The sequence below is a fragment of the Watersipora subatra genome, chromosome 2 (assembly GCF_963576615.1).
Source record: "Watersipora subatra chromosome 2, tzWatSuba1.1, whole genome shotgun sequence".
Taxonomy (NCBI): Eukaryota; Metazoa; Bryozoa; class Gymnolaemata; order Cheilostomatida; family Watersiporidae; genus Watersipora; species Watersipora subatra.
In genome coordinates, this window is record NC_088709.1 from 13,368,648 (window position 1) to 13,382,709 (window position 14,062).

The 14,062-nt window shown below is 34.5% G+C and overlaps 2 protein-coding genes across 3 annotated transcripts in view; both read left to right on the plus strand.

Annotated features, from left to right (window-relative positions):
* The first annotated feature begins 3,727 nt into the window (after window positions 1–3,727).
* On the plus strand, window positions 3,728–12,406 carry LOC137387622 (3-hydroxyisobutyryl-CoA hydrolase, mitochondrial-like). Of its 2 annotated transcripts, none has more exons than XM_068074099.1 (9): window positions 3,728–3,817; window positions 4,488–4,655; window positions 4,886–4,970; window positions 6,655–6,794; window positions 7,286–7,364; window positions 7,443–7,594; window positions 10,427–10,513; window positions 11,165–11,314; window positions 11,553–12,406. In XM_068074099.1, the coding sequence occupies exons 1-9, from the start codon at window positions 3,767–3,769 to the stop codon at window positions 11,817–11,819; spliced, it is 1,179 nt and encodes a 392-aa protein (XP_067930200.1). In that variant the 5' UTR covers window positions 3,728–3,766; the 3' UTR covers window positions 11,820–12,406. The 2 variants fall into 2 exon arrangements, with proteins under 2 accessions (XP_067930200.1, XP_067930201.1); XM_068074100.1 differs by having other exon boundaries at window positions 3,732–3,817; window positions 4,558–4,655.
* Window positions 12,407–13,526: 1,120 nt separating this feature from the next.
* Window positions 13,527–14,062, plus strand: part of LOC137388716 (N-acetylglucosamine-1-phosphotransferase subunits alpha/beta-like) — a 28,245-nt gene continuing 27,709 nt past the window's right edge. The window contains exon 1 of the mRNA XM_068075166.1: window positions 13,527–13,731. Coding sequence (XP_067931267.1) covers window positions 13,618–13,731 — 114 coding nt within the window. The 5' untranslated portion in view covers window positions 13,527–13,617. The remainder of the gene's footprint in view (window positions 13,732–14,062) is intronic.

Here is a 14,062-nt window from a genome sequence, read left to right on the forward strand (position 1 = left end):
AATGATTCATTAAATGAAAGCCAAAATTTGTGTTCAATTAAAATAACAATATCCGATAATTGTTTTCTATGCAATGGACATCCACCAGTAATAGATTTGCAGCAGCCAAGATGAATGTCTGCCTTTCAGCTTCAAAAAGCTATTATGCCATCATATTCACTTTTAGGCAGTAAAGTTGAAATATGTAAATTTTTAGCTTAGCTTGCAATGCTGTATTGACTGACTCTTTAAAGGAAATGATGTAATCACACAGTGCTAGTCATTTGACCTATCAATTAGGTCAAAACTATCCAGAAGAAGGCAAATCTTATGGTGGTTCAACTTTCCTCACCCTCCCCTTTATATATGTAATATATATTTTGAGGTACTACTAAGATAATTGAGGTATGCTAATATCGTAACAATAATTTTTTATTATTTCTTATATTTGGTTTATTGAAATAAGCAACAAGTAAAATCATTGTTTATAGCTCATAACGCTATCATAATGAAACAAGTGTATGACAGCATTATGAGAATGGTCATTGTGTGTAGAGGTTCATTTAATTTTATTTGCGTTAGCACATAAAATAAGTCACATTTCTCAATTTCACACCAATTTGAAATTATTTAAAAAATGTGAATTAAGTTTGATTGTAGTGGAAAGATTTTGGAGCTTTATGAAAAGGTATGATATATTCATGTGCTTGAAATAGCTATTGTTTTTTTTTGTTAAACAGCTCTTACAAAATTCTGCTATGAAATAATCCACTACAAACATTTGCTAATATGGAGAGTCAATAATTTTTGTGCATGGCAAAGTGTAACTGCATTTCCACTGTTGTGGTGGAACCTTCTCATGTTCATTACTGGATCATTATGGAAGGAGTTCCCATCTTTAGTTTCCATATGTTTGATAAGACTTGTAAGACGAGTTCATCGTCTCACTATAAGGAATAAACTAGGAGCTGCTTTGATTTGAAGTTGTCTTTTATGTCTATGGTCATAAAACAGCCTACTGTCATACAAAAAGCTGTTTTACGCTTTTGTCAATCAAGCGAGAATTACCTCATTTCAGCTTTTTTTACCGATATCAGAAACTGATAGGCTTTGGGACAAGTCTTTTAGGAGTGTACAAAATGTTTCAAAATGCAGTCAAGTGCTGATCACTTGAGTGTATACCATATTTTTTTAATAATTTGGCAGTTTTTAAAACATTAAAAACAAGCAGTGCACACCCGGGTTTTCATCTTTTGATGTGGAACACAATGTTTTTTGTCCTCTCGTTATGGCACTTTTTCGCCACACGACACCCGCAAAAATATCTCTTGAAATTTAAATTTGGCTATCAGTGTGCTGTATACATCAAAATAACAGAGCTGCGGATATGCTATTTGTCAAAGTCTCTCCCACAACGCATGAAAGAGATGCGATGCCCACTCTCTCTCTCAGTCCAGCATTTTTCATGTCTTGTAAATGCTTGATATTGCTTGAGTGAAACGAAAATTTGTGAAAAGTAAGCGAGAGTGAACATTTATTGTGCATTTTAGTGTTTAATATAATATTTACTATAAACTTTAATTCATTATGTATATATAAGACTGGGTTTTAAGATTGATAACGGCGTTGAAGGAAGAAGTGAGAATCAACCATAATCATAAGCAGTTCATAACCACTAAATACACTAAATAAACTAAAGCTACTGTAGGTAACTATAGTTACTAAGATTAATATACTATTGTGTTACTAATTTTTAATATGTACAGGACATACATGTATATAAAATTTTGATGTTTTTACAAGGGGTGTTTGCATTAGATAATTACTATAGGTTTCTATACCCTTTCTGAACTAATTAAATTTTTAATATTTATTTATTAGAGTAAAAAGTAGACTCATAGCAAGTAATAAACTAACTGTCAAAAGAAATGGTTTCTCTGAGACTACCAGACTGAGTAGGAAGTGGTGAAAAAGAGGTGAGAGATGAAAGTAATGCGAGAAAATAAAAAGTGGGATGAGAAAAAGATGTGATTTACATTTACAAAATGGTAATTGGCTGATCACTTATAAGGATCCAAAGCTAAATACCTTAGCTTCAGAATTACATTTGGAATTTTTTTGGTAACTAGTAAGCCTTGCCATGCTTAGGCATATAGAAAGGTTAGAAGAAAAGGCAGAAAATGGACTGCGATAAAGCTCTCTCACGAAATAGAGCTTGACACTGATAGCGTGGTGCTAACTAAGTCCAAGAGATGAGCAGAAATGGCAGGAAGGTAACCTGTGTAAATAGCTAAGATGTTCGTCTGAGATGGTCTAATAAAAAGCAGCCCATTATGAATGTTTTTCATCACAAGATGGTCACTTTGGTCGCATATAAACACCAGATTCTTTAGTGCGAAATCCGTTGAATTTTGTTAGTATGTGGTAGAAAAACAAATATCTTATAAGGTCATGAGCATGGTTTAGTCAATCAGTAATTTAACAGCAGTCTTTGAATACTACTATGCTACTACGAATATGCTATTTAAAGTTTAATGGGAATGCCTCTTAGCCCTCTACTAACTAATAAAACCACACTGACGATGTTAATTTTACCATAGAGATGTTACAACCATGTAGCGGTTATTTAGAAACCATAGCTCAGGAATCACTCAACTGATACTTCAGACGGTAATGGGACACTTATTTATACACATAAAAAAAGATAAGATATACAGTGAAATTGATATAGAAATTTGCGTTATTGTATTCAGTATATTTTCTTATGCATTCATTTAAGTGATGGAAAATTTGGTTATCACAATCTCTCAAGTCATGCAATTTTTGCATTGTGCTCGGTTTGTGACCAGCTATGGAACCAAAGATTTATCAAGTGTTATGTTTAATGTGTCTAAATTACAATCCACATTTTTACAGGGCTTGTAACTGCAATAGCCATCTCCTTCATCAACTGTGTTGGCATAAGGGTAGATTTCATCAAAATTTTTATGGAATTTTGACAGTGTTGTCACATTGTTGAGAAACTCATTTACCTTATTTAGTCACTCAAAAGAATGTAACTTCACAAAATATGCCACAATCGAGCAAGTGATACAAGAGCATAAGGAACTTACATCTCAAACAAAAACGCTAACTTTTTCTAAAAATACGACAGAACAGAGACTTTGGTAGAAATTAGACTGACATTTGGATCCTTTGCTCGAACTTTGCTAACAAACCCACTAACTCTGTAAAATATCGTAGTTGCGAATTTTGTCACTGTTAGTTTTTCAACTTAAATCTCACCATTTTAATCCTATAATTAGATGCAACACTTATGTGTTGTTCATTAAATTATGGGCCTATTCTGCACTGTTAAAAACGTTTGTAATGATTGCATTGGTTGAAGGCAAAAGAAATGGTGCATTATACCGGTTTCTAAGTAGGTTATGATATTTACACTGTTAAAATGTTTGCTGTTTTTGTGTTGCGACGGAGCTACAATCTGCACTCACTATACGCTCTCACCTTTAGCGGATACCATCAAGATGCCAGTGATATTAAATACGTGTAGCTTTAAATTCCTAGCCTTTAGATCCATACTATAATAACTTGATACTAACAGAACTAAATGTGAACAAAGTATTCTAAAAGAGTAGATCAATGCCACTGGGTTACAGATTGATGCAATGACTGTAGTGGGATTGGTGAAGGCGTCAATTTATATACCTTTCTTTGAGTTATCTATTAAAGGTCAATCATCTTCACAGGTTGTCAGAAATTAAAGCCTGATGCAAAAACTTGAAGGATGAGTTTTGCTACAGCCTTAAACAGGTTGTTGGTCATACGGAGCCAGTCAGTGAGTATGAGTAAATAGCTTTTTTTGTTTCATAGACTAACTCTGGAAGCTGAAAGGGGAGGTTGACTAGGTAAGTCTAAAAGGCAAGAATAAGGGTTTAATATTGCTAAAAAATGAAAAGGGAGAGTACATAACTCCAAAGGGTGAACGGAGAGGGTGAGAACTAAGAACAAGTACTTTTTTTAGTAAGATGTAAATTTATGAGAGCTGCCATAAAATAGTGTTAATAAGATGTGGTTACTAAATAAATGCTCAGGAAAGTGGATGATTTTATAAGAATGCTGAATTAAAAGTGCTAAGTTAGCGTAGCGAGAGCAGTGCAAAAGATTTCAAATGTTTTTTGATTAGGAATCCAAGATAGCTAGCATAGTGCTCAATTTAAACCTTTTCCTATGGAGGGAAGTTGCAGTTTTTATAGCTTTTCAATGATAGAAACACTGGATGTAATCTGATGGGGTAGACGGCTGTAGTGTCATATAATTAAGATGTTTTTATTAACTAAAATTATGCAATCGGAAACAGTAATACCAATTCTACGCATCTTCATGTACTGTGACATTATTTTGTAGTTTTTTTGCAACGCATCACAAAAACGTATTTCTAGCTTTGATTCATTCAAACTGTTCTTTTGCTAATTTAGTTGACTTCTATGATAGTATGGCTGCTTTAGATTGTACCGGTTCGCTTCACAAGTTTATCTGCAAGCCTCCGTCAGAGATCCTCGGATGAAATTCTTTTAGAAAAAGTGAATAACAAGGGAGTGATTACACTTAACCGACCTAAAGCCCGCAATGCAATAAACCATGATATGGTTATCAGACTGCATAAACAACTTAAGGTTAGTATATATGTAGCAGAGTTACCTCTATATTCTTATGAGTAACAGATCTGTATGTATGTGCTTCTTGATCAACCACAGGACGGGTGAAAAACCATTCTTTTGTGGACAAAACACACACCCAATATAAAAAAAATACTTTCCAGGATAGTCATCAATCAAATACACACTCCAGTATTATAGTCATCAGATACACACTCCAGTATAGTCATTGAAAGCCTTTCTTACAGGTCTGGGAAGATGATCCGTCTGTATCTATGGTTATATTCAAAGGAGCAGGAGAGAAGATGTTTTGCGCTGGAGGAGATGTCAGAGGTAGTAATGAAGCTCTAATATCGTATCCAATCATATTTTAATTGAAACCAAAAGTTTCTAATGGATCTTAAAGTTTCAACTGGAGACGAGAATTGTCTTTTCTTTTATTCCTAATGATAATGGAAAGGCAATTCTTAAGGACAGTAAGAAAACAGTTCCTCAGATGATAGAAGGGAATCCTAAGAATAATAAGATTGAAATTTGTGAGGATGAGAATAAATTTTGTCACCTGAGATCTGATTTTGGTTCTACTGAGTCCTCCTTATCACCCGGTCTTCATCGAAAAACATCACTCCTGTGAAATTGCAGAACTTGTTGCCAAAACGGACTTTATGTTTTCAAAGGGCTAACACGTGACTGAAGTGAGGTCAATTTGCAATTGATTATTATGATTTCTTAGGCTAACATCATCTCAAAAAGCATTTTTCAAACTCCTTGAAAAAAGGATTCCGCACCTATAAGCCAAACTTCGAGTAATGCTGTGAGATTTTTTACTGCTCAATAGATAAATTTCATATAATAATTCAACTAATTCAAATTTTAAGCATCTCTGTCAGTTGAAGCAAATTTTTTTGATTGCAATCAAAAGTGCAATAGTGTAGAAGTGAGTACGTGTACAGTAATCGATATTCAACAGAGCTGGTAATAATATCAAGCAGCGCTGCCAACCTACGGCCTTCTCAAATTTTAGCTATTCCTCCAACTGCTGTCGTGTGCCTATGCTGGTAATTTTGGATGAGCCACTGGCAGCTATTACAGGGGCAACAGGGCTGTTATCAAATTACACCTTAGGCTTGTAAAACTTTAGATTATATTTTAGTCGAGTATGTGTTGCTAAGGTAATCTCACACTATAATAGAAGGTATGCTACAAACTCTCTATCAGCTAAAATCTCCAGTTGAACTATAATCAAAGTTCATTTTGCATTTACATTAATTGCCTATTAACAATGTAATGATCTATTCCTAGGAGTTGTTAACATTTTATGAAACTCTATTATAACATACTCAACCAACATTTACAACTTTATGACTTGATGTTACATCCTAATAACTTGATGTTGCAATTTTATGAGTTGACGTGACAACTTTATGACTTGATGTTTCAATGTTATGACTTCTTGTTACAACTTTATGGCTTGATGTTACAACTTTATGGCTTGACGTTACAATTTTATGGCTTGATGTTACAATTTTATGATTTAATGTTACAATTTTATGACTTGATGTTACAAATTTATGACTTGTTGTTACAATTTTATGACTTGATGTTACAATTTTATGACTTGATGTTACAAATTTATGACTTGTTGTTACAATTTTATGACTTGATGTTACAAATTTATGACTTGTTACAATTTTATGACTTGATGTTACAATTTTATGACTTGATGTTACAAATTTATGACTTGTTGTTACAATTTTATGACTTGATGTTACAATTTTATGATTTGATGTTACAATTTTATGACTTGATGTTACAATTTTATGACTTGATGTTACAAGTTCATGACTTGATGGATGTTACAATTTTATGGTTTTATGTCCTTAAACTATGATAACATACTTATCTCTGGCACCAAGTGTTTTATACTCAGTAGTTTTACTGACATTGCAGTATGTTTAGAAATGAAATCAAGTCAGCAGTGTTCTGTGCTTATTGTAATGTTGCTGTATTCTTACAGAGCTGTCTGAACATGCCCTGAGGGACCACCAGGATGAGGCCTCCTGCAATTTTCTTATTAATGAGTATAACTCACAATACACAATTGCGACCTATCGCAAGCCTTTGATAGTCCTAGTCAATGGCTATGCCTTAGGAGCGGTAAGCAATGCTTTCAATATTGTACACTGTTTTCTACCACTGAAGGTAAAACAGGAGGGAATCTAGTTTCAGTTCTACGTGCCGAGGTGGTTGCCTCAATATATAAAATGTAAATGTACATCAGATATGTATTGGCACATGGTTACAGATAAGTAGAGGATATTGCCAGTTAGCAAATCACAATTACTCATAGAAATATTTATTTACCTCCATAGACAAGGTTGGACGTTATGAGGCTATAACTAGGAATAGCAGACACCTTTTAAGGGTTGTTATTTAAAGGTGTTCGCATTTAATGCTTCCATTTGAGTCATTTTAAAATTTTTTATTAGTTTTTCTTTCTTTGTGTTTCATGCTCAAATCACCTGTATGGCTCGGCCTAGTTGATGTTTGTCACATGATCACTCACTGACGTTTATAAATAAGTCAGCAGGCTCAAGTGCGAGTTGAGTTTTTATTTGTTGCATTTATAATTCTTTTACGATTTGCAGGGTTGTGCTATAGCAGCGAATGCTGCATTCAGTGTGGCTACAGAGAATGCTGTCATGTCCATGCCTGAGGCAGCAATAGGTAAGACGATGAACACAATTCATTTTGAGCTTCCATTTACCTAAGTATCCACATTTCATTGTAAAACTTTTTGGCCAGGTTTTTATCCCGATAATGGGGGTTCTCACTTTCTCTCACATTTGCCTGGGGCTCTCGGCATGTATCTTGGACTTACTTGTGCTCAGGTTATTGGTGAGGATACCTGTAAGATAGGCCTAACCACACACTACACAACAGCTTTTAATGGAGAGGTTAGTACTTGGTAGCTTTTGTTTTCTCTCTGTGTGATTTACTTAGAGTAAATGATTTAGCAATCGTTTTAATAGATAATTATCTTATGTAAATAGTTTTACTCCATATTTAGTGGAGGCCATATATATTTACATATATACAATGTAGATGTTATTATTGAAACATGTTACTAATGGCGCACGTTACTAATGACAAGTGTTACTATATCCAGGTGTTACTATTGACAGGTGTTACTATATCCAGGTGTTACTATTGACAGGTGTTACTATTGACAGGTGTTACTGTTGGCAGGTGTTACTGTTGACAGGTGTTACTATTGATATGTGTCACTATTTACAGCCGTTGCTATTGATATGGGTTACTATTGACAACTGTTACTATTGATATGTGTTAGTTTGACAGCTGTTAGTATTGACAGACGTTAGTATTGGTGGATATGGCTATTGACAGGTGTTAGTATTAACAGGTATGATCATTAGCACTTCATTAGGGTCATTATTGACAGGTGTCATTATTGACAGTTGTCACTAATAACGTGTCATTATTGACAGGTGCCATAATTAACAAACGTCAGTATGGACAAGCGTCACTATTGACAAATTTTACTGTTGATATGTGTTACTATTGACAAGTGTCATTTTGATAGGTGTCACTATTGACATGTGCCACTATTAACAGGTGTCACTATCAAGATGTGTCACTATCGGCATGTGCCACTAATGACTTGGGCTACTAATGGCATGTGCTACTAACAACATGTGTCGCTATCGTCATGTTTCACTATTGACATGTGTCCCTAGCGACATGTGTCATTGGTGACATGTGTCAATATTTACTTGTGTCACTATCGACATGTGTCACTAATGACATGGGTTACTAATGACATGTGCCACTAACAATATTTGTTGCTATCGACATGTGTCACTATTGACATGTGTCACTAGCGACATGTGTCATTAGCGACATGTGTAAATATTGCCATGTGTCACTATTAGCTTACAATGTACGTCAATATTGACATGTCAATATAAATTTAATATTGTTTTCAAATGGATTACACAGAGTTTCTTTGTAGATCTTATGCATTCAGTTAGCGGTATCTGTCATCGTTAAAGAAATGGCAAAATAGATGTGTTGGCTCCATCCATGTTTTATAAGCATTGAGTTGGCTGAATACATATATGACATATGCTTTCAGTAAATTCAACATACACTATATGCATATGACCATACTATTCATTCTAGAGTTGTCATATAGTATGGGCTATGTGCGCTATGAATGTAATACAGTCATACCTCTACATACGAGGAGTGCCGCAACATGCGAAAAACTTGAGATCTTAGCAGACTATTGAACAAATTTCTACCTTGAGATACAAGTAATCTTTGAGATACGAGCATACGAGCCAGTTTTCGATGGTCGCTATATGGCCAAGTATGCGAGAGGCCGCTTTCGAGAACAGCATCGCTCGGTCTTTCTCTTCGAATCAGTTTAAGGAAGCTTTTAAAGGGTTGGCGAAAAGTTATAGTGAACGTGAGGCAAAAAGCACTCAACTGGAAACAGATAATATAAACCAGAACGGTAAAATTAGAGTGAGTTTAGTAAAAGGTAAAAGTTAAGCTTCAATAGTGTGTGTGTGTGTGTGCGTGCGTGCGTGCGTGCGTGTGTGTAGTAAGTTAAATTCATTTAAGTTAAATTTAAAGTTTCTGTTACGTAGTGTCGCAAAATTTTATTATATCTGAACTCAATGCTTTCAAGTTTTTCTCAGCACGCTGTTATCCACAACGTTTGTTTTGAAGGTAAAAACTTTATACGGTAGTGTACATAGTAATGTTACATTTTATTGCAGATCGTAACAACTACGTATTACTTTGTTATCTTAGGTACAGGATTATAACCATTAAAAACACGTTTTTCCACAGGAATATCCTGTTTTATGTAGTTTTTTCATAGTATAGTAACGGATTAATTTTTACTGAGTTATTTTATATAGAAAATAATGCCTTAAGACACAAGTAGATTGACTTACGACTCAGTCCCAGAATGGATTAATCTCGTATGTCAAGGTTTGACTGTATTTGTAAAAGAGAAAAATATATTTTTAAAAAAGAAAAATAAAAGCTATGTGGTGCTCCAATGAAAACTTTGAGATACGAACATACTAGACAATTTTCGAACAGTCACTAAGTGGCACTTACGAGAGTAGTATAGCTAAGTCTTTCTTGTCAAATCATTTATAAAAAAGTTTTTAAAATGCTTGCTAAAAGGGAATTTGAAAGCGGGGCAGAAGAGAGTTCAACCGGAAAAGAAAAGTAAAAAATAGAAAACGGAAACAAAATTAGACTTAAGTTTAGCGCAATGTAAGATTTAAACTTATTTTTAATTGTGTCTATAGTAAGCTAAGTTCATCTAAGTTTTTAGGTGGTTTCTTAGACGGTGGGAACGGATTAATTTGTATTTAGTTATTTTATATAGGAAAAATTGATTTGGGATATGAAAGAAATGATATACAAACTTGGTCCAAGAACACAGCTCTTATGTTGAGGTATGACTGTAATAGAGTAAAGAAAGCATTGGAATTTTTCTTCACACAACCATTGCTGTCTCTATACTATCATTACTATTATTGTTATTGCTGTCTTTATTGATGTTAAAATATACGGCAGCAGACTAGCTCTGTGATTCTGGGCCAAAATCATTGTAGATGTGTTGAAGTCATGCGAGTTTTGAATTAGATGTAGGTATGACACGATTATACTTGAACAGCTATAAACAATAGGGGCACTGGTATGTAGTGGTATGACTGCATGTGCACTCTGGCTATTTGCAGTTTAACAAACTGGAAGAAGAGTTGCTCACTCTTGCAGACCCATCAACTGAAAGGGTTGCTGGAATCTTGAGCAAATACCACAAAAAGGTGTGTCATTAACACGCAGCTGTAGGTTATTCTCCGTAGCTGGTAAACTCTTGGTGGAAAGCTTTCATTTTGAGGAGCTTTTTATCGCTTCAGGTCACTATCTGTCAGTCAATTTATGTTGTCATGATTAGCGAGAAGTGTTACTTATAAATTATATAATTTACTGTTTATTGTAGCTGATGCTGCTCACAAGGTCACCATTTGTAGGGCTGAGTTAGTACATGTATTTCATTGTTTCATGTTAATGGTCTTTACTATAATAAGAACCGTGTCTATCTGATGCAAGGCTCAGAGCGTTAGAAAAAAAGATATGTACCGCACAGGAATCAAACCGAGGTGTTCGGATTCCCAGACGAGAGCTCTTCCACCTGTGCAACAGCTAAGAATAATTGTACACATAGTTATTACACATGATCGCTCACAGGGCAAAGGACTGCCAATGTACTTGTAACTATAATAACTGCTTGACCAGCAAGGTGTGACACTTCATTGACACATTGTGTTGAGAACAGCTCACACATTTTGTGCATTTATTGTTATCATGCACAAAAATAAATGCATGAAAAATTTATATCGATAAGTTAATGTCAGAGCTATACTTTGACTGGTTAAATTGTTGAATACCCTAACCAATTGCATCTCTTATTCCAGTGCGCGACTGACCAACCGATGAGCTTGCAGCCTCACTTATCTCGTCTCAACCGAATATTTAGGCTGGACAGTGTAGAGCAAATTATGCAAGCTTTACGAGAGGACAACTCTGACTGGGCTCAAGAAGCTTTGTCATCTATTTCCAGTAAGGTGAGTGGTCTATGGTCTCTATATATCTAAGTATAGCATCGGCCAACATAAACCACTCTATGAACTGGTTTCCCATGGCTATAGAACAGCTTGCTTTACTATTGTTTCATCGGTGAGTGTTTGGCAATCTACTAATTTGTTGTTTTTTACACATCGCTAATAATTTCTTATCTGTGCAGTTTGTATCTTCTGAAGCTCTTTTTGTATTAGTCAGTTAACTGCTTGCATGTGATTGTAGTCACCAACACTGCTAAAGGTGATACACAGGATGCTGCGCGAGGCCAGCTCGCTCAATTTTTCTCAATGTATCGCAATGGAGTTTAGGATAGGGAGAAACATCCTTCACAATCATGACAGTGATTTCTCTAAAGGAGTAAAAGCTGTACTTGTAAAAAAGACTGCAAAAGCTGAATGGAATCCAAGCAATATTGAAGAGGTCAATGCTGAGCTTGTGGAGTCACATTTCCTTTCCAGCCTTAATGAGTTTCAACCTGAAGTGAAGTAGATCAGGAATGGATTTAGCTTTAGGTTCAAATGTTGGGTTAATCTAGCCTGTGAATTTAGTCGTAGGCTCTTTTACTCACCAGTTCTAAATTATTGTCACTCATTGATTTTATAATCTTACATTGTTTTATTTTTTATTATATAATTAAGTTGCTCATTTTTTCTAGTATATTTCATAATAATAACCTTTTCATAATAACCTTTTAATAAATGGATAAGCTTTTTATGTATCTCCAATGTATGCTAAACCACTTGACCAGCAAAAGCTACTTATTTTTTTGGTTTATTCATGGATAAAGTTAAACGTGATTTTGTCTCTTGTCTGATGGCATCACGCATTTCTTGTAACATGTAATAATGCATCACCATGAGTGAATGTTATATAATGTTACATAAACGCACCAACATTGTTTTGGATTCTTTGTACCTTTGTAAGAAGTTTCACTGATTTAGTTTCAGAGTTACACACGATCACATGTACTTTGTAGTGATGATATGGTGTAACAGGCATATATACATGTATCTTATACTTTACGATTTTCATGAACTATACAATTTGCCATCAAAAAAATAATGCTTATCGCATGATAATTACTTTTTCAAATCAAAATTTTTTTTGATCAAATTTTTTTTATAAATTATTTATATATTTTATTTAATGTATTGATAAAATATGCAGAGTGGTTAGTAGAACATTTTTAGTTACCTGCTCTCACACTCTCACTATCATCAGCAATATCCAAAACATACAACATGTACTTACTGCAATTTCAGTGAGGTAAGTGCAGATCTTAGCAAATGACTACAAAGTTATTTTTATGTGTCATAGAGGTACAATTACAAGAGCTACTCCACTAACATGGAGTTTACAACTAAATGAGCAGACATTAGTACACAATATGGGCTGACAGTCTGATGCACTAGTTTGTTAGATTTACTAGTTTCGCTGATAATTGTAACACTTGACTCAAGTAAGTTAACAGTTTAATTATTAAATTTTCTACACTCGCTCTGACTGTTTCATTTTCATAAGGCTTCTGGCTAATTTAGATCAATGAATTCACATTTTTGCTGTCCCACACTATTTCAACTCATGCTGAGAAATGACTTATATTGCAAAAAGATACATGGGAAAGTTCAAGTGCGCCTCTTTTATGCTATTTGGTAGTAAATCTTTTTTATAATAAAGTTTTTTGTCAAGTGTGTATTACAAGTAATCAAGTATGCATTTACACAGATGTACTTGGTACTTAGAGTAAATAGGTCTCCAAAATCTTCTTCCTAGAACTGCTAACTAATTAGTTGCAGAGTTTGTTTCAAATGTATGTACATGTAGGTAAAAAAGTAAGGTACTGCTAAAAGTACAATAAACTATTTATCATGATGCAAACCAAACTATAATTACCAAGATTGTTTAGATGCTTGTTGTGGAGCAATTCTATAAACGTGTTACTTGATGTACAGTACAACTAATGCGAAGTTATTTGACATCTTGAGTTGTTTTCTCTTTGTAATATTTGTAAGTACAGCGATTATAACTTCAGCAATTACAAAAATAACCTTGGATCGTCAAGTCTGAAATATTCTGTGAGAAGTGTAGAGCTAGGAGTCTCGTAATAAAAATGAAGAAAAGATAACTTGCCAACAAAATGTCATTGACCCGTGGAGCCGTAAATATGTTTTCTCGTAAAATTAAAAGAAAGAAAATGATGCCATAGGCGTTATTTTAGTTAGAGTCTGCTGAAAAAACTTTTCAAGCTGTTTTACTCAACACTGTAAACCTAATCTACCCTCATAAAATGCAAAAATATATTCAAAGGAAGGTTTATGATACGGTCTCCTCAAAAAATGGAATCCTTACGGTATTTGTTGGTTTTATACTTCTTGGCTGCTCAGCATTTTACTTTGGAGAGGTGAGCATAATATATAGGATTACTATAATTATCTTCCTATTAATAAATGTTGGTTGTAAGTGAACCTCGTAATGAATCAACAAAATATATGTCAATACTTCTTGACTTCAATGTCTGTAAAAATAGAAAGTTTAACATTAAACAAGGCGTTCACAAAAGTAAGTAGATGAACGTAAGTATTAATCCATGGTCGTTAAACTATTCTGAGATCAGGCCTGCCAACTCTCACGCATTGAGCGTGAGAAACGCGCAATTGCCCCATGCCTCACGCATCTCACGCCCGTGTCACGCAATTGCCCCTTTTACCCAAGCAAACCTGTTTTTTCCCCTT